This window comes from Pan troglodytes, chromosome 5 (assembly GCF_028858775.2).
Source record: "Pan troglodytes isolate AG18354 chromosome 5, NHGRI_mPanTro3-v2.0_pri, whole genome shotgun sequence".
NCBI lineage: Eukaryota > Metazoa > Chordata > Mammalia > Primates > Hominidae > Pan > Pan troglodytes.
Window position 1 is genome coordinate 171,461,828 of NC_072403.2, and position 11,661 is coordinate 171,473,488.

Below are 11,661 nucleotides of genomic sequence, written 5' to 3' on the forward strand. Positions count from 1 at the left end.
TTGGCTTAACAAAGCTGCTTGGGGCTGGAATACACCTGCTTCAGGTGGTGAGGTCTGTCATTGAAGGTTGAAAACATCTGGCTGGAATAAAATAGGAAATAAATAGGAATAAAATAGGAAAGATTTGGGTATCAAACAAGAGATTGAATTCTGTATCTGTATAGTGACTTGAGACTCTGAACATTTTTGACTATAAATGATGCTTCATGGGTGTTGAGTAAGTCAAATGGTAGCTTCAGGTAAGATTTGATTCAAGGATCAATGATGTCATCATGATCCCTTTCTGTTCTTCTTTTGTGTGCCGGAGTGGTTCTCAGGCTGTCTCCCCTTACTGTAGTCAGTTGGCTACAGCACCTTACTGAGCCCAGAGGAGAGGAGAATGTCTATAGTCTAGCATGCCTTGCAAACATATTAAGACTTGCACTGATTTAGACTGGATTAGGTCATGTGTCTATCCTGCAACAATCACTGTGGCCACAGAGATGAGATACGCTGTTCTGGTTATCTATTGCAACATAACAAATCACTTATCTCCCATGGTTTCTGTGGGTTAGGAATTTGAGTAAGCTCAGCTAGGTGACTTTTCCTGGGGCCCCTCATGGATTTGCAGTCAGATGGCGGTTGGGGCTAGAACAGTGGTGGGGAAGAGGAGTTGATGGTGCTAGGAGCTACCTGGCCATCTTTTTTTCCTTAAGGCAGTCTTGAGGCCTCTCTATGTGGTCTCTCCAATTGTGCCAGTTTGGGCTTCCCCACAATATGGAGGCCTCCAGGCCATGAGACTGCTTGCATACAGTGTCCCAGGAGAATAAGGTGTAAGTTTTTGGCATTTCTGTGGTCTAAACTCAGAAATCACATAATGTCTCTTCTGCCCTACTCTATTGGTTGAAACAGTCACAAAAACCCACCCATATTCAAAGGTAGGGTACATAGACTCTATCTCTTGATGGAAGAGGGGCAAGATTCTAGAAGAAACTTCTAGAAGAACAGTCATCCTTGGAAAATATAATCTTTCACATATGCTAATGGGCTTAATCCAATCAAAACGTGGCCCTAAGCTAAAAGCCCAAAAACAATATCCCAAAGTAAGCCTGGTTGGTTGGGCATGGTGGCTCACACCTGTAATCCCAGCATTTTGGGAGGCTGAGGCAGGAGGATCGCTTGAGCCCAGGAGTTCAGGACTAGCCTGGGCAATATACTGAGACCCCATCTTTTTTTTTTTTTTTTTTCAGTGGAAAATAACTTTTATTGAGACCCCACCAACTGCAAAATCTGTTCCTGGCATTAAGCTCCTTCTTCCTTTGCAATTCGGTCTTTCTTGAGTGGTCCCATGAATGCTTTCTTCTCCTCCATGGTCTGGAAGCGGCCATGGCCAAACTTGGAGGTGGTGTCAATGAACTTAAGGTCAATCTTCTCCAGAGCCCGCCGCTTCGTCTGCACCAGCAAGGACTTGCGGAGGGTGAGCACCCGCTTCTTGGTTCCCACCACACAGCCTTTCAGCATGACAAAGTCATTGGTCACTTCACCATAGTGGACAAAGCCACCCAGAGGGTTGATGCTCTTGTCAGATAGGTCATAGTCAGTGGAGGCATTGTTCTTGATCAGCTTGCCATCCTTGATAAGGTAGCCCTGGCCAATCTTATAGATCTTCTTGTTGATCTCAGTGCGGTGATGGTAGCCTTTCTGCCCAGCGCGTGCCACAGAGAAGGCTACACGAGCAGGATGCCATGCCCCAATACAGGCCACCTTGCGCAGGCCTTGGTGGGTCTTGCGGGGCAGGTTCTTGGTGTGCCAACGACTGGTGACCCCTTTGTAGCCTTTGCCCTTGGTCACCCCGATGACGTCGATCATCTCATCCTGCCCAAACACTTGGTTCACAGGTACCTGCTGCTCGAGCCTCTCGCGGGCCCAGTCCAGCTTCTCGGCCACGGTGCCTCCGTTCACCTGGATCTCCATCAGGTGGGCCTTCTTCTGGCGCAGAGGAAGCAGGCGCATCTGGGTGTGGGCAATGACACGGATGACTTGGCAGTACTTCTTCATGCTGCTGAAGTCCTTCTCCAGCTGCTTCTTGTCATCCTCATCCTGCCATTTCTTGCAGTACTTGGTAAAGGCCTTCTTCTTAGATTTATGCCAATTCTTATAGAAAGGCCTCTTGCATTCATCACTGATGTGCTCAGCAAAGACAGTCTTGAAGGTCCGGAGGCCTCGAGGGGTTTCCACGTAGCCCACAATGCCCACAACCACCATGGGTGGTGTCTCTACAATGGTCACAGCCTCCACCACCTCCTTCTTGTTCACCTTGGATCCTGGCCTGTCGACTTCCCGCACGATGTGAGTCATGCCAGCCTTGTATCCCAGGAAGGCTGTGAGGTGGACCGGCTTGGACGAGACCCCATCTTTAAAAATTTTTAAAAAATATATCAAAGTAATCCAGGCTGTTATAGATGGGAGAAGAGGGGTGTAGATGGCAGAGAACAATCCCTCCTTCTATGTGAATGGGGACCAAAGCACAGGTGCAGAGGGATGAGGTCACTGTATTCTACCTACTTTAATTTTTTAATACAGATTTCTAAAACTACTTTATCATATGACAAATTTTGCCAAGAACTTATATTTACAACCAAAACTAAACACAACAGTGTTTGATTTTTTAAAAAGAAAACATTAAGTTACACATCATTAACTTAGATCTGCCAATGGAGAATCCATCTTGATGCATTAGGCTGAGTTTTCTTTGTGCTGGTTATAAACCGATTAATGGTATTAACAAAGGTGGGGGATCAAGGAACTATTTTAAGGGGATGAACAACTAGCTTTAATGTTGCTGAAGAGAAAAGGTGCTAATTATAAATATTTCTGAGAATCTGTTCATTAAACACTTTTGAGATTACAAAAGTTATTTCTTGTCTGCATTCTGTTATAAAAGTTTTAAATTCAAGTAAGAATTCAGTAAATACAGATAAAATGTATATAGAATTAGGCTTATTTCTTTAAAAATAGTCAATAAATCAATATTTTTGTGGTTTTGTCAAAGTGACATTGACATACTCCTAATTAGAGTCAGGCTTTATATATTGTTTTTAATTGGGAGAAATATGTACCAAAATAAATACGAGCTTTATTATTATAAATTCATATTTAAAAGGTAAAAAACTGCTGTGTGTCTGTGGCATTGCTGTTTTAAAGATTTCCTTGCATCCCCTCAAGAATGGCAGATAGTGTAATTACAACATTCCTGCTGTGAACTTTTCTTTGTTTTCTAAATACAGTAAGTGTATCCGAAAACTTATTAAAATGAAATCCCCCTACCCTCTCACTCTTCATGACTGTCAGCTTCCAATAAGCCCATACTGATGGTACTGATGGTGGCCAATTGCCCCTTGGCCTTTGCTTTATTATAATTGCCCAATGGGTTCATCCTGCCTGCTGCACAGATAAGACCAATCTTCTGAGACAGCAGTATTACAGTAGAGAAAGAGTTTAATTATCACAGGACTAGCCAAGTGGCAAATGGGAGTTTATGACTCAAATCAGTCTCCCTGAGAATTCAGAGGCTAGGGTTTCTCAAGGCAGGGGACTAGGGAATGGGGAATGCTGATTGGTTGTGTTAGGGATAAAATCATAGCTGTCTTCTTACACTCTGTCAGTTCCTGGGCGGGATCGCAAGGCCAGATGAGCCAGTTTCATGGTATGGGGTACCAGTCCAGGTGGCACCAGCTTGTTCATTGGAATGCAGTCTGAAAAATACCTCAAGTACCAATCTTAGATTTTGCAATGGTGATGTCACCTATAGGAGCAAATGGGGAAGTTACAAAGCTTGTGACCTCTGGCTACAAGGCTCCTGAACCATAATTCTAATCTTGTGGCTAATTTGTTAGTCTTGCAAAGGCATATTTGGTCCCTGAGCCAGGACGTAGTTAGTTTCAAGAAGAGACTGTTATCATCTTTGCTTTAAAGTTAAACTAAATTCCTCCCACAGTTGGCTTGGCCTATGCCCAGAAACAAACAAGGACAGCTTGGAGGTTAGAAGCAAGGTGGAGTCAGGTCAGATTTCTTTCACTGTCATAATTTTTCTATGTCAGATTTTTCTCACTGTCATAGTCTTTGCAAAAGCAGTTTCATTGAACTCCATTCTGCTCATGGAAGAGTAGCTGCCAAGACTGGAGCTGGGGTGTTAAATGCGTGGAAAGACACTCAGCCTATGCCTCCCTCTACCCGCCAACACCCACAGCCTGCCCATCAACAGCCCCATGCTCAATCATCCTAGGAATCTGCTCTACTGCTCTACTGTTTGGCGGTGGCTCTAGATTACTGAAGCTTTCTTCTCTCAGATGCTTGCTGTGCCAACAGTGTGTTTAACAAGGAACAGCTAAGACATTGAGTGTTCAAACAATGGTCAATTGTTGTGTCTGTATGAATTCAAGCAGCAGACTTGCCTGATTGCTTCATTTTTCTTTTTACCAGTTTGACTAACACAGCCTATTATTTTAACATTAGGTAGACTTTTTTAGTCACAAAAACCTACTCTCCATTTTTTAATGCCTTGCTAGATATACTTATTGCTGAATGTATGGTTTCTCTGCCTGTTAGCAGTGTTTTACCAGCTTTTGCCAACACAGCTTGTGCCCTATCTGCAGAGGACAAAGAAATGCAGAGGCCTAGAGAACAAGTCCATGCTCTCCCGTTCCCTGTTCAATGTCACAAGAGAGGCCCTCCCACACACCCTGTTGCACTGGAATGGACACAGAACCCTCAAGCTGTCAACAGTGACTTCCCACCCTGGGACCCCCTTCCCTCTCCCCTCTTCTGGCCTCCCCAGTCACTTCCAAGTTCCCATTTCTTCCACTTCTTCCAAATAATGCCTGCCCATCTTCACAGTGAGCACCTGGACACCACACTCACCTTCTCACCAGAAGTGCGAGTATCTCAGAGAGCGTTTCAAGGCAAGCCAAGGGGCAGAGCAACAGTGACTCTGGTGGCTAGTCCAAAGGCAGTGGAAAGTGGCCACTTCCCTGGGAGCCATAAGAAGGACCTTACAGTCTCACTTGGGCCCCATGAAGCTCTGGAGTATCATTCAAGGACTCCACATTTAGATTCTCCAAATGGCCAGAAATGTGCTGATTAACAGTTCACGAGGAACCACGTGGGTGCCACAGGGTGCTGAAGGTTGCATGGCTGCGAGAAGATGTTCAAATACACCTGATAGGTGCTTCCTGCCCCATCCCACAGTATTAACCATGTGTTTCTGAAATTTTGACATCTAGATCCTCACTGACACTGGAGGGACTGCTCCTCCCAGGGCTAGTCAAGTCCTAGAGACAGCAAATGACTCCCCCATGAGTGTGCCCTTCATGTGCAAACCACACAATCCAGAGTCCACATGCAGACCCTGTCTCCTCTAGCAGGCTCTGCCATGCTGGGCCTCTATTTCCCTGCCGTAATCACCCCAGGGCCAGGTGCCAGACAACTGGAAACAGCCCCTATGCCCCAGACCCAACAGAAATTATTCACACTAGCCAGTCCTAAGCCTGCTCATCCTATCTCTCCAGTTTCTTCCCTCGGAAACCTCGGCCGAGGCTCTTGCCCGTGTTTCCTCTAGCTTCTCTGCCACCTGCCCGACCCTGGTGCTTCTGCATGGGGCCCTGAGCATCATAGTGTGACCCTCCTCTCAGGAACTGAGTGACAATGGCAATCGTCTCATCTGTTGGCTTCACCGCACCTGAAAACCTGCAATTTATACCACCAACACCACTTTCTGCCAGAAAAATCTGTCCTAACCAGCTCCTCTGGCTGGGTTTACACATATTCTTATCACAGCTGCCAAGATCATGGTCACCACCAAGTCTTACCTGTGCAAAGGGGATAATGATAGAGCGAGGATGGTATGAAGAGCACGCTAGGCACAGGCAGTGAGCTCTCAGCCCAGGTCTGGCGCTAGGAGGTGCTTGGTGCATCTCAGCTCTGATTACGATGATGACAAACTGTGCACCTCGAGGCCTCCAGGTCACCTCTGAGCGCCAGACACTTCCCATTCCAGCCCCTGTGCATTGTCCTGAGCAATGCTTGTCTGCCTGTTAACGCCAGCTCTGTGGATGAGAAGCCTCTCAAAACCCTTCCCCCGCACACCTCAGCAAGAGCAGCTGCTGCAGCAACACTGGGAACCCTCGAGTCTGAAGCCGGTGGGGAAGGGGCTCAGAATCTGCTTACCTGAGAGCTCAGGGAGCCTCCAGAGAGATGACTCACCTCACCTGGAGAGAGACAGCCAGAAAAGGCTGCTTACCCAGCAGCCGCTCCTCTGCCGTGCAGGAGAAACAGCAATTCTTTCCCTTAGATTTGTCTCTGGCCCAGAACCACCCCCATCTGATTCCCGAGGAGAGATGGGGGTGGGAACAGGGGTTTGGGGGTTATGGTTGAAGCTGAATGAGCTTCTTTCTCTTAAAACTCCAAACATCAACATTCAAGGCAGTACAGCTGAAGGAACACAAAAGAACATAAACAATTATTGGACTCCAGTTAATAACATGTGTGGGAACAAAGGCACTGATGTTTGCAGCTGACTTTGAAAAGTCTAAAAACAATAAGCTGGATGGATGGGTAGCTGCACAGATGTGTGGAAAGGAAAGAGAGCTGAGGGCCAACAGCTGCGATGTATCTAGATGTGGCTATGTGAACCACCGTATAATTCTTTACATTCTTCTGTATGTGTAAAATATTGGGGACAAAAGGGACCAGAGACGTCTTCCTTCTTCAGCATGGAAGGCAGAGTGGCCCTAGTATCCCGGGCATTCCAGGCCTCCGCAGCAGGAATGGAGGCAGATGGCAGCCAAGCAGCTGGGGAGCCGGGCAGTGGCAGGAGCACCTGGCAGAAGGGGCTTCGCTGCGGAGCACCCGAATCAGTACAGGGCATCTTGGAGAGCTTCACAGGAGGGGAGCCCCCACTGCCGAGCAAAAGAGGGAGAAAATGTTGGGGCCACACAGTACAGGGTGGACTTGCTCAAGAGCCCCCTGGAGACCCATCCCAGGACTCATCTGAAGACACTTTGCAGATGTCTTGACCCCTGCATTAAGAGACCCAGTGGAACACTGGTTATAGCTAGAAATGCACATATTTCCCCAAATTACTCTACAGATTTGTTTCCATCAGGAAATTTCAAATCCTCAAGTATAATTATATTTGACTTTTTTTGAGATGAATCTTCTTTTTGTAAAGTATCACTTCCTCTGGAACAGCAGGGTTATTATTTAACAAGTTTAGCAAAAAACAAACAAACAAAAATTTCAAATAGAACGTAATCAAAGTTCTCTCCCTGATCCATCCCAATTGTACACTTCATCTTTCAATGATGAATTGGATTCCTGTCTAGGAAGCCCAGAATCCATTAAACTCCCCAAACTGGGTCTTAGTTACAGCACAACTGAGAAGCCATGTTTCAAACATGGAAGTGAGAATGAAGGACTTGACTTGCCAAATTACTGCCACACAAGCCCGATTTTCTCTACTAGCGGAGGCAGACCAATGGGAAGTGAACACCAAGGTCCATTTGTGAGTGAGCTCCCAATCCATGAGCAAAATAGTTTTGAAAACTTTAGGGAAACATTTGAATATTTTCCAGATATTAAGGACTCTTCCAACTTCTTTATTCAAATCCAAGTATGAATGACTCAAAAACGTTAATTGAATCTTCCCACATGGACCAAGTTTTTTAATGAACATAAAAAAGTATGACTGATTGACATGCAAAAACTAGATGCAAAGATACAGAAGACTAATTTCTTACATCCCTCATGGACAAGATACTTATATCTTAATTACTTTGATTCTGTTCATTTGTAATAGGTCTCCTAAACTACTCACCAGCCAGCAATTTCTTATTTTGCAAATGCTGTCAGCCATCACTGGGGCTGGGTGGTATCAATAGGACAGAATGGTGGAGGGAACTCAACCGACACACAGGTTCCTTCCAGCTGGGTGTGCAGGATCAGGCTGATGCAGGTTGTGGTCTCAACTTTCACATAAATCACTGCAGAAGTGGCTGGGGCTCAGAGACCAGACAGACACATGGTGAGAGGAAATGCAAAGGAGATGTCGGCGAACAGGACAGCATCCTGAGCACCTGGCAATAGACAGTGCCAGCTGGTAGGGACAGGGGCTCCCAGAGGCCAGGCAGGAACATGCTCAAGGGAACATGACAAGGATTCCTGCAGAGATTGAGTCACAAAGACCCAGCAGAGCACAGTCGCTCTGTGCTCAGAGTAGGAAGCTGAAAGCGGTCCTGAGTTAACATCATGAAATCCCCCCTTGGGAGACAGAACCAGCCTCAGAGGCTGGGGGCAAGGCTGACCCTAGTGGTAACCCATGATGGGGTCACAAAGGCTATGACAGGAGCCCGTGCATCAGATATTGTATTAGTCTGTTCTCATACTACTGTAAAGAAATGCCTGAAACTGGGTAATTTATAAAGAAAAGAGGTCAAATTGGCTCACGATTCTCCAGGCTGTACAGGAAGCATGACTGGGGAGGCCTTGGGAAACTTTCAGTAATGGCAGAAGGGAAGCAGCACATCTTACATGGCTGGAGCAGAAGAAAGAGAGCTAAGGGGGAAGTGCTACACACATTTAAACAACTAGATCTCTTGAGAACTCACTCACTATCATGAGAACAGCAAGAAGGAACTCTGCCTCCATGATCCAATCACCTCCCATCAGGCCCCTCCTCCAACACTGGGGATTACACTTTAACATGAGACTTGGGCAGGGACACAAATCCAAACCATATCAGATACCAAGTCGAAGCTTTGGGGAAACAGGGGATCAGGTATGACCCTATCCAAACAGGAGTGTCCTGAAAACAGTATGTGTAGTTGTTTAAAATTAATTCTCTTAAAATTCAGCATGAAATGAGGTTAAATGAATAACTGTGGCTTACCGTAAAGAAGAAATGCTAGCAGGTTGGAGCTCACAAACTTCACCCCATGCCACATTTCAGTGGGCTGAGCACAGTGTAGGCCCTTGGTGTTTGCTGGTTAGTTCTGAAGCAGGCTTCTCCAGGAGCAGAGTCAGTGGTCAACATCCATGATGAGAAATGAGGCACTAATTATCTCACTAATGGTGAGACTCTATCACCCTCACCCCACCGTCCCCTCAATCCAACATCAGTTTGACTTCGATGTTCAAACTCTCACAATTAAAGATTAATTCCTTTGACTTTAAGCTTTATCCCCTATTGCAATACTAACTACTGTAACGTTAGTAATGGTCCTTTACCACTGAGTAGACATGAATCCCTAAAAGCCTTCCTTGAGAACATTTTGATCGAGGAAAAGAAGCAGAGAGTGTAAAAATATTAGGAAACTGGTATGGCACCAAGAGGCATGTGTGCTACAGAGAAAGTCCCAGGGAGGGGGCCCAGGAGGCAGGATTCACCACCTCATGTTTTATCTAAGACCTTCTTTACTGGATATCTCACTTGATTTAAGGACAGAGCTAATGAACTCATACAGAGCATGAAAAAAGGTTCTTTTCCAGCACATTCACTTCTTTTTACCCTTAACCCAGGCCAGAAACAATTTAAAAGATTTTGGCAAGAAATGAATGACTGTGCATAGCCAACCATCTCCCCTGGAAGGATAACTCAAAGGACAGTGCCTGCTGAGGGGTGTCAGGGTCTCAACTTCAAAGCCGAGTTGAGCCAGATGGGAGGGGCTGCCTCAGTATCCCTGAGGGGTCAATAGGGGAGATGACCCTGCAGGGTACTGCCTGGGGTCACAGAACCCAGGATCTATGGCTGGACTTGAAAGCAGAATTGGCTTTTGAGGCTAGGTAAAACTGAACTTTAGTCCAAGAAAGAGATGAATGTTGGGTCTGGGAAATGGAGCAAACGTCAAGAAGAGAGGCAAATAAATCGCACTGGTGCAGAAATAATGAAAGCAGGCATTCATCAAACACCCACTGAGGCCTGGGCTCAGCGAGCTACCCACCAGGCAGTCTTCAAAGTGCCTTAGGTATATCATTTATTTGAAGTCTCAAACAACTCCAGGAGGTGTTAACTACTGCTATCTTGATTTTATGGATAAGAAAGCTGAGGCTGAGAAGCTAAATGATTTAGTCAATTTGTTAGTAAAATTGCTAGTTAGTAAAAAGTTGAGATAGTGTTCCAAGCTAGGAGTAAAAGGTTTTATATAAATGAGAACGCACGATTTATTACTCTCTGAAAACTTCCTCTAGTGGCTGTTAGGAAAATATTATCAAAGGATTATGATTCCTTCTTTTCCAGAGAACTCTTGCTCTGAAGCCAACCTGTAAGGCGTCTCATTTGAGCCTGCAAATCTGGAAAAATCCTATTCTGGGTAATCCATTCACAGAAAACATCGAGGAACCAAAGCTTCTTATGTATGGACCTTAGATTTCCCCAACACCAGTGGGCAGTGCAGGGGTACATTCATGGCAGAGGCGGCCACAACTCCCATCCCCACTCCCCGGAGCTCTGGCCTCCAAGGGAAAAACACCTTTTGCTTGTGTGTGAAGTTTAGAAAGAGGTTAGTTTCTGAGTCCCACTGACCCCCAAAACTGGTTTCTTCTGAGACCCTAGGCATCAGGTTAATGTTATCAAACCTATGGAGAAAAAAGAATATAGATTTTGAGAGAAAAGTAGATAAATGTTCCCTTCATCCATTACTTAAAAAACAAAACAAAACACTACTGTACCTTGAAGAACTGCACATCCACTTTGTGTCTGGCGTTTGCATTTTCACATTTCATTAGGGATGACTTGGCAGGAAGCAACCCACTCCTACGCACACAGGCTTGAGCAAATGGGGCACAAGGGAATCTCTCAGAACCAAAGGCAGGAAATTGAGTTGGGACACTCTCTCCATTCCCAGTCTCTGGCTGCAGTCAGGCGGCCTCTCTGGGCTTCTCTCTGCACACCTGCTCTATGGACCCCCTTGATGCCCACTCAGAGTTCCAACTCCCTCTTAGCTTCCGTTCCCGTGTGACTTTGGCTCGTTGGGGTTCTAACACTGGCCTCGGCTCTACATGACCTGAAAAATCCAAGGCTCAACTACCTGACTTCAATTTCTGGGCTTCTTCATTTATAATCTCAAGAGTGAGTTAAACACGCTCACCTGAGCCATTGGGGTCAGGCAGCTACTTCCGGTCCCCTCAGCTAAGGAAGAGTAGGGAGATAAAACTACTTAATATATTCTCCACCACCTAAGACCAGCCCTGCAACTGGGCTATGGGCAATTCCAAGTGGGAGGTGTGGCTGGCAAGGTTCTAATTCTATTAGGTGGGCATTATTATTCTCATTTTGCATATGAGGCGAGAGGCTAAAAAAAATGTATTCACCATCACAGTATTAGTAGGTGCAGAAATGGAGTTTGAATTTAGGTTGGTTTGTATCTGTGACCTATTGCAGTGTAATAAACTCGCCCAATACTTGGTGGCTTAAAGTGAAACCCGCCCCATTTACTTGCAGTTCTGTGGGTTGGCTGGGCAGGGCTCGGCGAGGATGCTCAGCCCAGTTTCATACGTGTTGCATGGGTTCTCTCCTCTGGAAGACCCCAGATGGCCTCTCTCAGATGTCTGCCCTCCGTAGGACCTCTGTCTACTCATGGTCTTTCATCTTCCAAGGCTTCTCTTTGCTTGTGGAGGCTTATTCTTAGG

The 11,661-nt window shown here is 45.9% G+C and overlaps 1 protein-coding gene across 1 annotated transcript; it reads right to left on the reverse strand.

Moving 5' to 3' along the window:
• Window positions 1-1,208: 1,208 nt before the first annotated feature.
• On the reverse strand, window positions 1,209-2,402 carry LOC463109 (large ribosomal subunit protein uL3-like). The gene has a single exon (XM_054686473.2). It carries the CDS (start codon window positions 2,335-2,337, stop codon window positions 1,282-1,284), a length of 1,056 nt encoding a protein of 351 aa, XP_054542448.1. The 5' UTR covers window positions 2,338-2,402; the 3' UTR covers window positions 1,209-1,281.
• Window positions 2,403-11,661: the final 9,259 nt, after the last annotated feature.